Source organism: Oryctolagus cuniculus, chromosome 4, assembly GCF_964237555.1.
Source record: "Oryctolagus cuniculus chromosome 4, mOryCun1.1, whole genome shotgun sequence".
In the NCBI taxonomy this organism is placed as follows: Eukaryota; Metazoa; Chordata; class Mammalia; order Lagomorpha; family Leporidae; genus Oryctolagus; species Oryctolagus cuniculus.
This window is the reverse complement of record NC_091435.1, coordinates 72,060,995-72,078,671: the sequence shown is the minus strand read 5'-3', so window position 1 is coordinate 72,078,671 and position 17,677 is coordinate 72,060,995. Positions and strand designations below refer to the sequence as shown.

The window sequence follows — 17,677 nt, the reverse complement described above, 5'->3', positions numbered from 1 at the left end:
GGAATGGATGAATAGGTTGCACTGAACCTTGGAAACTTTGCAGATCTGATTTTAAAGATCTGACCCCTTTTGTACAAAATCAGAGAATAGAGAATTTTTTTCAAAGATTTTATTTATTTATTTTGAGAGGTAGAGTGACAGACAGTGAGAAGGAGAGACAGAGAGAAAGGTCTATGTTCTCTATGTTCGCTGGTTCACTCCCCAGGGGGCCACAACAGCTGGAGCTGTGCCGATCCGAAGCCAGGAGCCAGGTGCTTCCTCCCGGTCTCCCACGCGGGTGCAGGGGCCCAAGCACCTGGGCCATCCTCTATCTCTTTGCCAGGCCACAGCAGAGAGCTGGACTAGAAGAGGAGCAACCAGGACTAGAACCAGTGCCCATATGGGATGCCAGCGCTGCAGGCAGAGGATAAACCTACTGTGCCTTGGCGCCGGCCCCGAGAATAGAGAATTTAACTCATCAGATTCCCTGGGGATATTTTTGTAGGTTGGGGTACGCTAGTGATATGTGCATTCGCTTTAGAGTTCCGTGATTCTTGATCTTCTGTTTTGGCCCCTATGCATTCAGAGGGCCTGCTGTGCAGAGACTGGGCCACAGCACTAAACAGTAACAGTCTCAGCACGCCCCTCCCTGGAACTCAGAGTCCACAGAGGAAGACCAGCAGCAATCAGCATCGGACAGATACACTTGAAATTAACACTGAGACAAGTGCTATGAAGGAAAACAGAGGTGATAATAACAGGACTTAGCTTTCTCTGGCAGACCTCCCTGCGGAAGCAGAAACTGACTGCAGAAGGGTATGAACGGGACTTTCGGCGGAGATGTCACTGTGACACGAGCCCTGTGGCAGAGGCAATAGGGGACCACGTGGCAGGAAGGCAGGCGAGTGGGGCTGCAATGCCAGGGTGATGCCAGGAAGCCACATTAAGGATCTTGGTCTTTATCTTAGAAACCACACACACACACACACACACACACACACACACACACAGTCTGAACACATTTTAAGTAGGACTGTAAGGTGGCCAGATGTTTAATTTAAAAGGTTCTCTTGGGGCTGGCACTGTGGCATAGTGGGTAAAGCCGCCACCTGCAGTGCTGGCATCCCATATGGGCACTGGTTCAAGTTCCGGCTGCTCCACTTCTGATCCAGCTCTCCGCTATGGCCTGGGAAAGGAGTGGAAGATGGCCCAAGTCCTTGGGCCCCTGCACCCATATGAGAGTCCAGGAAGAAGCTCCTAGCTCCTGGTTTTGGATCAGCTCAGCTCTGGCTGTTGTAGTCATTTGAGGAGTGAAACAGCAGATGGAAGACCTCTCTCTGTCTCTGCAACTCTGCCTTTCAAGTAAATAAATCTTAAAATGATTTATAAAATAAATTTTAAAAATTAAATAAAAACAAAAGGCTCTCCAGCTGGAGTCCAGTCACTTTTCCTGCTTAGTATTGCATGCTACCTAGGAAAGCAGATGGCCACAGAGGAGGAAATCTGTGTCCTGCAGCCACTTTGGGCTTCTGTACTGACCAGTCATTAAGTTGGTTCTGAGATTCAAAATAATATCCCATGGATATTGTACATATTTGCTTCTAAAGATTCAAGAATCTTGTCGTTCATTTTATAAGGATCGTTAAAAGAGAATCTAAGAATTTGACCTATTCATACGCTTCCAACTCTAAAATTTTAAGCATTTACCAAATATGCATTGAACACCTACTAAGCAGTTCGGGTACAAGGTTGACAAGACACATGCTGTTGACTCATGGAGAATACTTGTATTTTCTCACATGGCAGACAAACTACCAGCAAGCAAATAAATGAATGACTAACACAATGCGAGGTACAGATAGGTGCTTTGTAGAACAGTAAGAGAGAACAAATGGACAGAAGAAAGAACAGGGTTACTTACCTTGGATAAAGTGATGGAGGAATCCTTCCTGAGTTGAAGACATTTCATCAGAAATCTGAGTGGGCAGCCCAAGATCTGGCAGAGGAGCATTGCAAGCCGATTACACAGCAGGTGCAAGGGTTTTCAAGCTGGAATGGACTTGGCCTATTAGAAGAAGAGTAGAAAGTCCAATGGGCTTCAGTGGAGAGAACCACGGGCAAAATGGCAGGCTAGGGAGGGGGACAAGACACACTGTTGCAGTGCAGACCAAGTTCCCACTCAGGCGCCTTAGCCTTGTCTGCACATGTAACACATAGCATCAAGTATCTGTAGCTTCAAATCATTGTCTTTGCCATATACATCCTCATAACATTTTTTCCAACAAGACAATCTCTTTCCATTTGCCTTTCTTTCAATCTCTACCAGTATCTGTTTCTATTAAAGTTCTTTCTGCTTTGTGTCTCATTCTCCTTTCAGTGGAGAGTACCAGATGACCTTCCTCTTTATTTATGATTGGTAAAGAATATTTTTCTTGCTAAATGTTTCTTTTTTAGAAATTGGCACCACCGTACACTTCAAGCAAAAAGGTATGGTTATTATTTCTGATTACCTTCTATGTGTTCCTATGTCACAGTGCTGTTATAGACTTGAGCTCATTTCAGTTCACACATTTTGACAGTAGCTTCTCTAATACAGTTGGTAGTATTCTCCTCTCCCAAAATTGTGAACTTCCTCATTTTCAAAAAGTCCTTCATCCAACCCATGACCCCTATACCACTTTCGACAGTTATTCATTTTTTAGTCCTCAGAACTGGAGAAAGTTTTTCTGCGTCCCATCCCCCACCTACCACGTTCCTTGTCCTGGGCACCCATGGTTCATTCTTGCAGAGCTATTGTTTTGGAAATGCCCATTTTCAGGGTTCTCAGAAGAGTCATCTTACAGTCCCTGGTTGACTACAACATATGGCTAAAGGAAAAGGGGCAGCACTTCCTATGTCCTCTTGCCTTGTCCCTCCCCCAGCTCTATGTAGAACCTTGTACTGCTGCAGGATACCTAGGTGCTGGGCTCATGTGGAAACTGTTGTTTTCTGCCCTGCACATGCCCCACATGGGACATGTCATTCACCTGTTTGTCTCTAAAAGGAAGTGCAACCAGGTCAAAGCTTCATCAAATGTTCCCTAAAAAGTAAATAGTTCCTCACTCTGAGATGCCCTCTCACTGTCCCAGTAGATCAGAATCCCCAGTAGTGTCTATCTCCAGAACAGAGTCACAAAGGCATGTGTGTGGCCAGTCATCCCTCAGCCCCCTTAAGTCTTTGTGGTCACCCACTTGGCTAGTGATTGTCTCATAAGAAGACATCTTCCTTTCTGGATCTCAAAAGGGACAAGACAGTCCACATCACTCTCAATGATCAAAATGAATTTTCATGGGACTTAGACCTCCCCAATGACTAAGAGCCTCAGAGCTGACACTTAAGAAAGTAACAGTTCTGGCAGATCCTCAAGAAGTCAGCAGGAAAAAGGCAGCCAGGAGTGTATGCCTGGGAATAGGAGAGAATACATCCAACGTTGTCTACTTCAGTTCTTCTCTGCTCAGTGCTGTGACTGCCGATTACATTTGAATCTTAAGTGCCCTGTGTTATATGTGAGACCTTAGGACTTGGATGTGGATAAAGATATAGAGCAAAGCATTTTTTTTCAAAGGCCATCAAGACAAACTGCTGGTGTCACCATAAGGCTTTCTACATATTGGCCTAAAATTTCAAACATTTTCATGCCAAAATACTGGATGCCGTTCTTGATGAAAAGATGTGATGATTACAAAGGTGTGATGGTGCAAATACCTCAGCATTACCAAGATCTCACTTGATAGAGGGTGACCATAGTGCTAAGTGTCACGTAGGAAAAGCTACGGTTTAATTTTAAGATCCATTACTCAGCCAAAGCATCAATATTTCTCCTCATCTCCTATGCAGCCTGAAAATTATAGGCGTTTGTTGTTAATTCACTCATGCAGGGAAAGTTGTACTGTCAGAAAATGGATGGCAGGTGGCGCCAAAGTCAAGCTTATGAAAATGCTTAAAGGCTTCCCTTTAAACATGGCTTCCCAAGACACCCCTGGGCCTAAGTCTGCACATCTAGGAAATACTCAAAAAAAGATATTTGGGGAATTTTACATATTATTGTACTCTTTTAATTTCATTAAAATAATTGTATTATAAATTATTTATATTTTTGTTGTATTTTCAATCAGTCAGCCCTTAAGAATTCTACAAAGAATTCAAGCAAACTTTTCTGGAATTTTTCCTCTTCTGGTGTGACAGAACCATGTACAGGAATAATACTGTGATTGAACTTCATTCTTTACAGGAAATAGCCAAGAGCCATTTGGTTATTTATAACATCATTTGTGGGCCATACAACATCATCAACTTCAAAAGTAGCCTGCTATAGATGAATTGAATTTCGAGTCCCACCTGCAGATACCTTGGCAGGGCCATACCAAATGATGTCACAGACCTCATTAGCTCCGAGTTGGACATGTTCCACCCCCACCTTAGAGGTAGAAAGCAATGGCCTAGGATCACTTAGGTCACAATGAATGGCCATTTTGAATAAATTGAGCCTCAAGTTAAGAAAATGGGTCCTAAGTACTCAAGAGAGACCAAAGAAAACTGCTGGCCAAATTTGAATTACAAAGTGTCCCCAAACATGATTATGAAAACCGATGTTGAAAAATTCCTGTGTCCTTTCTGCAACATTTTTCTGAAAGTCTAAGCAACGAGCTCTGGCTCATGCATCAGATTTGTGGTGTAGAGTTCACCAAAGAACATTTGGATGCCTGGATTTCAAGACATTTTATCCATCTTGCCCTTAGTCACAAGATTCCTTTTATCATCATTACCCTGACAAAGTTAACTCTCGCTTCTTCCAACCTGGAGTTGAGAGTCAGAAGCTGGGGGCTTGACTCCTCTGATTCACAGTCTTGATGCAGCGGAATTGTGCTCCCTTGGCAATCATTAAATGCCCTGACCCAATTCACAAGCCAACATCTTTGATTCAGGTTGTTATTTTATCCCTTTCTGTACTCCACACTGCTATGGCAATGATGTTGATGATGTTACTATTTACTGAATGTTTACCAGATTCCTCACACATCAGTGTGTATACACACACACAACACACAATATAGAATGTGGTTAAATACCAAGATATGATTTTTGTCTGTTATATGAAAAACATGCAGCAAATTTTTGAATTGTGGCTCTATTTGCCCATCTATTCTTAAAGCTAATTTATGTTTGCAGACTCTTGCTTTCATTATATCTGTCAGTATATGAAAGCACTTGCTGAGCCTGGCCATCTGGTGTGGGAAATAAGATTTATCATTTGCATTTCCACAAATAAGCAGAAATTTTAGAACTATGAACTGAAACATAATTAATGATTTTACTGATGATTCTACCCTGAACTAGCCATTAACTGAAGTAGTCTCCTATGCAGTCATATGTATCTCTAATTGCAAACACACTTGTGAAGATTCTATCACCTGTTTGCCCTTGCATTTTTTGGAACCTATTCATTTATTCTCAAAAGCAATTATAAAAAGAGCAAGTCATGGAAGCACAACAAATAGTTATATGAGAGCACTTAATAAATAATAATTTACAGGGATGAAGATATCTTTAACAGATGTACAAAATGCTGCCAAATATAAAAATACAAACCAGGAAAAAAAGATTAATGTACTCCTAGTGGGATTCACGATCGTAACATAGAATAGCATGTGTAAATAATAGTTGATTCTGAATTATGTCTACCAAAAGGCCAATAATATGTGTATATATGTGTGTGCATAAGTACCATGTATATAGCATGTTTGTGTACATTAGCAAGAATATTATATGTGAGCATGCTTATTCAGGTTCCTGTCATGGAACGAAAAGATTTGGTGCACAATGTTTCAAAATCTGTGAATAGTTGTCTATAGTACTTATTTCCCATGAAATTTTCCAAGTCTTTTCATGCAGAACACATCATATACATTTTCAATGATGGAATTTTTCCTTTGTCAAATATTTATGATCTTTCCAATAAAATAAGACTACTCAGCTCCAAGATATTAGAAAGATAACCTAGCCTGTCCTCATACAAGTCATGAGACTAAGGAAGTAAGCAGAAGTAGATTTTTCCTGAAAACCAACATTTGATATTACCCTAAGGCAAAACAGAAGTGATTTTTGCTTAATGCTACGGGGTCTTAATTTTTGTGTAGCTTTCCTCTTTTGAAACCCTGATATGTTAATACAAGCACAAGAGTCAAGAATCTCATGCCACCTAATGTGTACAGAGGACCTGAAAACACTGGAAACTAACACTGCTCTCAGGCCAGAAGTCCTGGGCATTGCCATTGAGAGAACTTGAAGGTCCCAAAAGTCCAGAAAGGGGGCGTGGGGAAGACATGGAGCGTGTGGATTGGGAAGGGTCCTGAGCTAAACCTCAGGCCCCTGACCTCCGGTGCTGGGTCAACAGATCCAGAGCAGGTAATGTATGCTGGTTACATCACCTCCTAGAACCTTAATTCCTCATGGAGGTAATTGATCCTGTAGCCATTCAGAAAACTACAGAATTAGTCGATTATTTTAAGCTTTTATTCTATTTCCACAGCTTTATGCATAAAGCTCATCTTATACAGTAACTCTGCTGCTTAACAGTTGAATGTATTCTTGTTTTTATTAAATAGTGTTTTAAGTATTTTTACTACAATGCCAAAATATATTGTAGCCCAACATATTCTATTGGAAATCATTTTATGTGAACATAATGGGATATTTCCTTGTAGATTTTGTTCTTGTTGGCCATTGTTTTAATCAAACCCACATGTCATTTGCTTGATGACCAGAGACTCATGGCCACCCCTTCATTGTAGGATCTCACTGTAGAGTGGTGATAGGCAAAGGTCGTAAACCCCAGTGCCTTTGCCTCCAAGTGGTGCAAACTTGTTCAGTGTACTAGATGGACCTCCATGGGCCTCTTTTTTTGATTTTTTGCCAGGCAGAGTTAGAGAGAGAGAGAAAGGTCTTCCTTCTGTTGCTTCACCCACAGTGCCAATCTGAAGCCAGGAGCCAGGTGCTTCCTCCTTGTCTCCCATGCGGATGCAGGGCCCAAGCACTTGGGCCACAGCAGAGAGCTGGACTGGAAGAGGAGCAACCGGGACAGAATCTGGCGCCCCAACCGGGACTAGAACCCAGGGTGCTGGCACCAAAGGGAGAGGATTAGCCTCTATTAATTCACCAAAAAACAGGTTCCAGGAGAGCATCCACCTCATAAGCATGGTTGTGTGCTTCTATTTGTAAATCATTTGTAACAGTGCCTATAGTTAGTGCAATGTAATCTTTTGTTGGTTTTGTTGTTGTTTCCATTATTTACATAAAACCCAGCTGAGGAGACATTCTTGAGTTCAACATTTTTTCCTGTTATCCTACTTCCAGCCTGCTGTGTCTGTAGATAATATTGGAAAAGTTCAGAGGATACTACTGTTGCACTTGAAATACATCATCATTTCATACGCGCCCACACATTTACATATGTGCCCTCAAAACTTCAAAATGGCCAATAAGTACAGTCATATCACTTTCTCTTTTGAACATCAAGGTCTAAGTGTGCTGTTATGAATCTCTAAAAAAAACAAGCCTCTTCACAGTTAAAACCAAATTAAAAACTAAGATGTTTTCCTTTTAATGGAATATGAATAGAACTATCCAAAAGGAAAAAAAAATAAAGCCAGCAAAGCATGGGAGACAAGGTCTTGAATTGGACCTTTGCTATCCGCCTCAGTCCTCTTGGACTGCACAGTCCCCTTCTCCACCTTCCTCTCCTTCCCCCACAGTCCCCACACTGCATCCACACTGGGTGGCAGTAGCAAACACCAACTGCCATGCCAGTTCTGGGCAAGTCTAAGTTCCAGTTCTGTTCCAGCTTTGGACCTGCTTCCAAACCTCTCTAGGTTTGTTCATTTTTGTGTTTATTGCTGACTTTTGCTTCTCATTTTTTTTCTGTTTTTTTTTTCCTTTTCAACTTTTATTTAATAAATATAAATTTCCAAAGTACAACTTTTGAATTTTTTGAATTATAGCAGCTTTCCCCCTCATAACCTCTCTCCCACCCACAACCATCCCATCTCCCACTCCCTCTCCCATCTCATTCTTCATCATGATTCATTTTCAATTATCTTTATGTATAGAAGATCAATTTAGTATATACTAAGTAAAGATTTCAACAGACTGCACCCACAAAGACACACAAAATATAGAGTACTGTTTGAGTAGTAGTTTTACCATTAATTCTCATAGTACAACACATTAAGGGCAGAGGTCCTACATGGGGAGCAGGTGCACAGTGACTCCTGTTGATTTAACAATTGACACTCTTATTTATCACGTCAGTAATCACCTGAGGCTCTTGTCATGAGTTGCCAAGGCTATGGAAGCCTCTTGAGTTCACCAACTCTGATCTTATTTAGACAAAGTCATATTCAAGTGCAAGTTCTCTCCTTCCTTCAGAGAAAGGCACTGCCTTCTTTAATGGCCCATTCTTTCTGCTGGGATCTCACAGAGATCTTTCATTAAGGTCATTTTTTTTTTTTTTTTGCCACAATGTCTTGGCTTTCCATGCCTGTGAAACTCTCATGAGCTTTTTAGCTAGATCGGAATTCCTTAAGGGCTGATTCTGAGGCCAGAGTGCTGTTTAGGGCTTTTGCCATTTTATGAGTCTGCTGTGTGTCCTGCTTCCCATGTATGATCATTCTCTCCTTTTTAATTATATCAATTATTTGCAGACACTGGTCTTATTTATGTAATCCCTTTGACACTTAATCCTATCTTTTTGATCAATTATGAACTTAAACTGATCACTTTAACAAGTAAGATGGCATTGATACATGCCAACTTGATGGGACTGAATTGGAATCCCCTGGTATGTTTCTAGCTCTACCATTAGGGGTAAGTCCGAGTGTGCGTCTCATTTTTGAATTGACAAATAAAGACTTTGAGCAAGATACCACTTGAAACTCTCTAACATGTTGACTTGTTTCCTGCTTGCTAAGGTACCACTCAACCATAAATGTAATTTTCAAGCAGTTCCCCTCCCCATTACCATAATTACTGCTTTTCTCCTGAGAAACAAGGATCGCCAGTTGGTTCTGTGTTTTATTGATGGAGAGCCCAAGATGAAGCAGCTCCACCAGTGCCTGGAATCTTCATGAGTGCTGGCACAGCAATGCGGCCAAAGCAGAGCATGCAAGAGGAGGGTGGGTGGACAGGGACCTGCAGCACCATCAAACCCACTGGGGACAGCCAGCCTAGAGATTCCTCCAACAAGGGCATTTTGTATTAAGTGTTTCCACCAAAGCTATCCCTTAAGATCCTTGAAGCTCAAGGTGGAGAAGAATTTGCAGAAGATTTTGAGCCCTTCTTGGGTTGCACACAGAGGCCCTGACATTGAGACACTCATACCTGGCCAGGCCTTACCTCTGACTCCATCAGCAGTGTCTGTAACCTGCAGTAGACAGGACGTAACCATTCTCCTCTCTCTCCTCTTTCACTCTGCAGGACCTGGATCGGTGAGAGGAATAAATGGATCCATCAGCCTGGCCGTACCACTGTGGCTGCTGGCAGCGTCTCTGCTCTGCCTTCTCAGCAAATGTTAATAGAATAAGAATTTAAAAATAATTTAAAAAAACACACAAAAATGCGTCACACGGGATACAGAGAGAGAGAAAGAGTAAGATGGGGGGAGACCGTTTATTTCACAACTTTGTGTGTTTATAAATGATGGGGGAAATAAGAAAATGAAGAAGAAAATGCAACATTTAAAACAATTTTAAGGTCTATCAATAAAAATTTGAGTGTAATTCAGAGTGGGAAAAAGTCTAGCACGATGTGTGTATGTCTACTAAGCAAGTGACTGCTGTGTGAAGACTACATCCTGCCGAGGACACCCGGATGTTGTGAGACTAGGACAAGTAAAGAAGGACCAGGTGGACATTCACTCCCCCTACACACTTTATCCTTCCCTCCTTCACCTTTTTCATCTGTGGGGAAAAAAAATAAGGTCTTGCCTTTGGTGTTTATATTTCCATAATCCTCTTACTCTGTTTTTCATTTGCGCTGACTTGGAGCCATTGCAGACTCTCAGTGGGATCCTGTGTTGGGCCCTCCCAAGGCTGTCCCACCACCACCATCTCTCCAGCTTCCAAGACCGTCCCTCTCCCTGCAGTGTGTTCCATCTTCCCATACCCATTCCCAGTACCCCCTTTTTATCCAGAGCACTAGACATGCCGCAAATGCTAGGAAGTGCCATTTCAATTTTCTCCACTGTGTGTGTGTACTCGAGTCCCACTCCCACACGGGTGCACATGTGTGTGAGCGTGTGTGTGTCTCTCTCTAAAAGCATGCCAAGGGAATGGTCCATGTGTACATAGATTTATTGTGCTGTAGATACTGTCCTGCATTGTAATTGTGAGATGCAGCCATAACAAGTTGCTGGGAGAGATGGTGGGGAGGGAAGCAAGGAGTTGAGTCCCTGCCCCACCCATGGCTGTCACCTGACATCAGTGTGTACTCAAATCAAGCTGTGCCCCTTCCAAGGGCAGGACCCCATATCCCTCCTAGTTTCATCCTCAGAACCCAGTCAGGAGTCACTCAGAATATCACTGTCAATGAAAGTGCCTACTATCGATGGGGTGAGCCAACAGTAAAATAGACCAGTGACATGGATGAAATGACCTGGGAGAGGAAGCTTCTGATCTCACACTTATTTCCTAAGTCCAAGGGATTCATACATTCCCTGGCCCTACTACAGGCTGGGTCCTGCACATGCTTAGTAAATTCCCGGAGAAGAAAAGTCTCCACATGCTAGCTCCCAATGGAAGAGTGGCGTGCCCCATGGAGATCCTAAGCAGCCCTTTTTGGCCTCCTTCCTGGACTTCAGATAGCACTGCGCTTGCTCCATGCATTCCTCTGAGAAGAGCTTATTTTCTACTTCAAAATAAAATACAGTGAGGCAGGAAGAGTAGACAGATGCCTAAGTCCCTGTCCAATTCTGGAGACACTGAAAGAGTCTAACAGAAAGCACTGACTGTAATGAAGGCAAAGTCACTCCTTGTGCTCCTTGGCAGATTTTTGCCCGTTAGTTCTAGGCTAATGCATTGGTTGCCCACATCAGCCTCTTCTGATCCCCTGATGGTGTTCAGGGCACCACTGTTCATGGTGGTCCATCACCGTTAGACCTGGCCACTAGAAACTGCATGATAGTTACCTTCCTTGCTCTATTTAAATTTACATCTGTAAGAGGTATCTTGACATTAACACTGACAAGTGAGCCAATTAATTCCTCCACGAAAAGGGTTGGGCAACTTGTAAATAATTTAGGCAGAAGTTGTATGAGTATGACGAAGTGTGTCATCACCATGTCACCAGAAGGATTTTCTTAGCAAAGGTCTTGCTGAGAAAGCTGACTCTCTAGAGGTGTATATCTTTATCAAGAAACCAACCATTGGTCTCACTTAACGGTTCAGCTGATGCAAAAAGAGTATTATTATTGAACTCATCATCAAGCATAATCCCACAGAGCCAAATACAGTTGCTTGTCAAGCTTGGGAACCTTGAGAACAGCTGTCATGTGATACAAAATGAGAAACTTCATAGCCAGGGGAAAACAGGAAGAAAGGAAAGAAAGGGAGAGAGGAAGGGAAGGAAAGGGGAAACTCTGAGCAGTATTTTCCATCTCTTTGAGGAGAGTCTATTGGTTCTTTTAGAAGTTTCTCAGAGCCTTCTTTTACAGCTTTGCAGTTTAGTCATGAAACAGGAGAAACTGAGTTTGGGATGTGTAAGAGTACTTAGTGACAGATCCTGACCCAGCACAGGAAACCTCATCCTACAGAGTCACTGAATCATAGGCGAGGTGAGCCACTGTCCTGTCAATCATTGATTTATTGACAATCAAACTTCTCCAACAGTTTGGTCATCTTTAGTACAAGCATAAAAGGCTATCATCTTTAAAGACAAATGTTCCCCATGTGTTGAAACATTAGCCAGACCCTTAACTGGGATCTTTGGAGGAATGCATGCCTACTGAAGATTACAAGAAGAGAAAAATCACAGACAGCAATTCAGATGTCATTTAGTACCAGTTTCAGGAAACAAATCACTGTGGCAGGTTTTACCCCTGCACCTGGCTTTCTTACTGTCTCCAGCCTACCATAAGGACATTGCCTTGGTTTTATTAAGGGAAGAGGTTCTCTGTTGAAAGGAATGTCTCTATCACAAGAGCACCATTTGTTCTCTTGGTTTTAATATAATGACCATATATTAAACATAATTAAACCTAAAACACGTGGTGTTTGCCTGTATCTCCAGCAGGTTCCCAGAGTCAAAAAAACGTATGCCTTGCTCCCATTTCAGAGAGAACTTTGGCCCTAGAAATCTCATAGATTTGAGAATGGGTCTAAATCATCAGAAGACTGCTAAACTATTCAGTTTGCAGAAATGTCAGGAAAAAAATGTTGAGGCAAAAAGACCAACATCAAGAAATCAACAAGTCTCAACACTAGATTTCTTGGAATTTAGTTCATGATGGTTGCTCTAACACTTCAAGAGTCTTGTCCATTGTTAATTACAGCTCAAAACCCTGTGCTGCAAAGCACCAAGTAGTTGGAAATAGTGTCCCAAGAGGAGTGAAAATCATCAATTAATCTGAATGACAAATATATTTAATGCCCCTTGTATACAGAATGAAACACCACCATTCGAACAAAATCCATAGAATTTGTAGTTAACAAAAATAGAAATGACTTTGCCCAAAGCATTTTCTGAACGATGAGCTATCATAGGTTACACAACTGTGGAACTGTAGTTACTCAGCACAATTGCTCATGAAAAGGTTTTACCTTATTGAGGGAACAGTCTTGCCAGATCTGAGGGTTTAAAATCCCTCTGTCCTGAAACAGCTGACTTCTATAGAAAAGTAGCTGTGTTTTCTCTCGGGAAGGGTTATTCCATTGACTTTCCCTTCTCTTTCAAGTCATACTTGAGCCTTTTCTTTCTTGCCATGAGCATTTTCCTTTACTTAAGTAATCAGATAATTTGGGCTATTCATAGAGACCTTGTAAAACTACTCGTGATTTTCTTGTCCTTGGAGGACAGAAACAGAAATGTTTCTCCTCCAAAAATGGACTTACCTCCTTTGTACACAAACATTAAACTTCTCAGCATGGAACTGTTTGAGTTAGTACCTACCCCAGCGTTGACTTCTTGCACACCTCAGAGTCACGGTTGTGTCCCCAAGTTGGCAGTGGGTGACTCAACTGGCTCTTCTCCTTGAATTTTTCATTTTGTTCTCTGCAGGCCTTGGAGTTTTTGTTTTGTTTTGTTTTGTTTTTGGTGGGAAAATGATATATATATATGTATGTATTTTTTTAACCTTATCTCTACAGATACTATATTTACAATAATGTATGTATTATAAGACAAATTTAGGATAGCTTTTAAACTGAAGAGGGAAGAAAAGTACTGAATTTTTTTTAGAAAGATCTATGCTGCATTTAAAAGACATGGAGCCCTACTTTTCCATTTTGTAATAGTTTGTTTCAAAGAAATGTGCTTCTGGACCATGTTCTTTGGGAATAAGCATAGCCTCATTTTTATCTTCATCCTCATAAACTGTAGCCTGGATTTAGTCTTGGTTCCCCATAGCTTTCATTTTTTTGGTAAGACTATAAGTACAATTTCATATCTGAACTACAAGAACTATCAATATTTTGAAGACAAATGTTAAACAAACCAGAAAATAGGGAGATAAGACCATGAGTTAAGAAACACAAACCCAGTTTGGGAAGCCCCCTTCTTTCGTAAGTATTCAAAATATTTCTCCTCCAAAGGCTGCATTTGCCCCAGTGATGTAAATTTTCCATCATGGTTGGCATAATATCTGTAAACATCTCAGTAAATGCAAAATGGAGTTTACATTTCTGTGCATACAAGTGGGAAGGGGAGTAAACTCTTCTCATTTGCATGTAGCTATGCTGTTCAAATGTCACCAACTGAAATTCAAGAAAGAATTTGTTTTCACCCAGCAATGTACATCACGTTCCTCTTGGCAAGGAAGCTGGTGTTAATGTTAGGTTTAGGTTTAACATTTACACCAGGGAAAATGTTTATGGATATTGTGGGAGCCTTATTTTAAAATCTTGATTTCTTTTCAGCACATTTACATACTGTGTGCTGATTAATAAATTAGGCACCAATCATGTGTAAATCAATGTAAATCACTAGTTTATGTACATAATATAAACTATGTAAACTTAATTTTTCATGCAGGACTCAAATTCAGCTAAACCTATGAGTCTTAAAGGAAAAAAAAAAATCAAAGATAAAGAAACCAAAGCACTTCCCAGGTCAAAATGGGGAGAAGGATGACTAAGTTCCCAAATGTTAGTTCGCCTCAATCAGAGGACCCTGGGGAAACACTTAATGATTCCCATCCTGCTCAAGCTGCAGGAGTCAACGGTCACCTTTTTTTCCCCAGAACTCAAGTAGATTCTCCCAGCTTTGCCACAGTTGTCTTGCCCGATCCCAAAGCAAAAGAAAGTGGAGAAAGAGAAGGGTTCATGTGTTGCATCAACTCCCAGGCATCTTCTTGTTAGTATTTTTTCACCATCTAAGACATCTTATTTAAGTAGCTCCAAGAGTGTCACCTATTTCTTGATGAACAAATATTACTCAGTTTTTATTTTCTATTCAACAAAAGCTTTGGGAAATCTTCTTTGTCATCTTGATTCTAAGAAAATCTGAGATCTAAGAAACACGTTATATCCTTAAGAAATATCTTATTCAGTCACTCTGGAAAATAACAGCTTTTACTTGATCTGGTAGCCCTATGTTTCTCCATACCTATTCTGAATATTGCAAATGAGGAACAGAGTCTTCTGAATTGGGAATATATCTCTCAGGCATATTCTCCTGGAGTCTTTTTGAAGTGCCTGATGTGATTAACAGGATGACATAGATACCTTTCCTGCCATCTGCACACTTAGTACATAAGGAGTCATCAAAGAGATGACTTCAAGAACCACATGGGTTTTTTCCCCCCAGGACTATAATGGGAAAAAAAAAATAATGTTAGACTTCAAGTACACCCCTCTACCTAATGTATATGACAACCTTAAATTACGGTGTGAAGGATATTGGACTGGAGTTGGCAGAATTGGGCACTAGCCCTGGGTCTGGCTACAAAAAAAAAAAAAAAAAAAAAAAAAGGCTGTGTGTGATGTTGGCAATTCGCTTAACCTTACTGACTCTAGGATTTTGTACCCTGAAAGTGAGGAACTTAGAAGATATCTCTAAAATACCTTTCACCTTTTAATGCTGTGGTTCTGAATTGGGACTTGCAGTTCGCTTAGCACTGTGGCCAGCCAATCATTCCAAGCAGGTGTCTATCATCTGCACTTGGGCCCTGTTCTGTCATCACTTCTTATACTTGTCATCTCACCATCTCCATTTTAAAAGGCTTGAATTCTACAACACAAGGTCTCTGGTCTGACTCTGTAATTCTCTTTTGATCAAGACTTCTTGGCAATGTACACTAGAGATTCATTCAGATTACATGAAGGGTGATTGGGATGACACCCTTGCTTTTAACACTGTAAAATCTAACAGTTCAGCTAAATCCTAATAACCTTGCATAGGAATAAAAATAGCCAGATTGGACATTATGCATGTAACAAATGAGGAAGTTGTGTATATGAAAGGAAGCATTCGTTTTCTCTCATCCTAGGCCAAGTGCCTCATTATAGTAAGTGTGGATCCTTGGAAACTCTTGGCTTGTGCTAATGGCTCTAAGCACGTGGTCTCAGGCAAGTTCAAAAGGTGGATCTGTGAGAAGCAAGCAAGACAATGTATTTTGTTTTGGAAGGAATTTCTCAGAGGATGAGGTTCTCAAAGCTTGACTTCAAGGCTGTGAAATCAAATAACAGGATTGAGGGAAAATGGCCCTTATTTTCAAGAAGTGCAAGTCGATACCATTTTCAAAGCCAGGCTAAAAACCAACAGGTCAAAACAAAACACATTTGCACAGGCTACAGATTTGAAGACAGTAGGAGTTGCTTTGAAGGCCCACATGGAAGAAGCAGGTTAAGTTCCCCGAGGAAAGGGTAAGCAGAGAAGATAGGTTCTCAAGCAGTAAATGAGGAATTATTTTTCTAGTGCCATGTTCTGGATGGATTGAGCACAGGTCGACTGCCCTACAAAAAGCTGGAGGCTCAGTTTAGCATCCAATGTTATCTTTTCACTTAGGATATTAAAGAACAGAAGGACTCGAAGTCTCCCAGACGCCTCAGAGCAGGTTTGACTCCTAACTTCCCAGCATGAGCATCCCTTTGTGTAGACAAGACCACAGGATGCGCTTCGAGTACACAGGAAGCCCTCTGTAAGTGGGGTGCTGCCTGCCCATGGGACGGCTCCCCATTTCCACGGTCATCTCAGAGGGACTTCTTTGTGGGCAGTACTCCCGGCTCTACGCCTACAGCTATGTTCTTCTCTGCACAAGCCCGCTCTTTGTAAAGACAGGCACAGTCAAAATCTGCTTCTTGCAAACGAAGAAAACACACGGAGCTACTAGCTTCTTGGCACGCAGCAGCATTCCTAAGTTATCAGGAGCCTTTTTCCAACACACTTGCCTAAGGTTTTCCCTTTTACCGGAGAATATCAATGATTCATCCTGGTGAATTGTGGCCAAGTTCTGCTCCCTAAGTATTTACTGGAAGTGGGGAGGTTAAAGGGAAGGAATCCCAGGGGTTGGGAAGCCGGGGAGAAAGCTCCACTTCCTCCCCCAGCCTCGTTCCTCCCCTTCACTGCTCTACTGAGGGATGTATCAATCCTGCTCTTGTTTAGAATTCTTATTAACAGTGTTATATACATATAAATATATATAAATATATTCCTTTTTTCAGCCCTGTAGACATGAACTGATCATCCCTTGATGATACAAATACATGGCCTTTTTTTTTTTTTTTGGTTTGGATATTTTTTATTGCTTAAAGTTTTTTCCTTTTGATTACTGGATGGATTTTTTTTCCCTGGATGCTAGCTCTGTGAAGGAAAATAAAAAGCGCAGTGTGTGTAAAAAAAAAAAAAAGTTAAAAGTTCTCTCTTTTCTTTTAAAATGTATTTAAATTCTGTTTCTCTCTTCTGTTACTTTACACGTACGAATGCTCTGCTCTTCTGTGATCTTAAAACAAAATGAAATAAACGTGAAAAGGAGATGTGTCTTCATTGACCTGAGTCAGTGATCTTGTGGTTGACTGCTCTGCTTCTTGAGGTTTTCCTAAATAAGATAGGAAATGAAGCCAAGGATAACAAATATGCAGAGAAGGGCTGAACAAAGCCCTGAAGAATCACCTGAAGGCTTCCCAACAAGGTCCCTACTGCAGAAATCAATGTGGTGTTTACAATCATCATCTTCACCTAACCAAAGCAGTTCTCTGAAAGTGCTATTTTCTTTTTCTCCCTTAAGGGATCTTAGGAAACAAGGACAAATGATTACTGGGAGGCTATAGAAAAGGCATTAGGAAGTTGCCACATGAGAAGTTGAGGGAGATCAACCTGGAATCTGATACCAAAAGCATGAGAGAGCAAATCTTTCTGTTGAAGTCTCCGTAAGATGGGTTATCTCTGAGGATTAGGTTTAATCAGATCCTATCTGATAGCAATGGGAGGAACTAAGTAACCACTTTCTCAAGCC

At 41.2% G+C, this 17,677-nt stretch overlaps 1 protein-coding gene across 2 annotated transcripts in view; it reads left to right on the top strand.

Annotated features, from left to right (window-relative positions):
- Positions 1-17,212, top strand: part of LSAMP (limbic system associated membrane protein) — a 666,984-nt gene extending 649,772 nt beyond the window's left edge. Inside the window, exons 8-9 of one of the 2 annotated variants that reach the window (XM_008266893.4) lie at positions 2,434-2,466; positions 9,490-17,212. In XM_008266893.4, coding sequence (XP_008265115.1) covers positions 2,434-2,466; positions 9,490-9,587 — 131 coding nt within the window. In that variant the 3' untranslated portion in view covers positions 9,588-17,212. The remainder of the gene's footprint in view (positions 1-2,433; positions 2,467-9,489) is intronic. The other variant, XM_002716676.5, reaches the window with a different exon arrangement.
- The last annotated feature ends 465 nt before the right edge of the window (positions 17,213-17,677 follow it).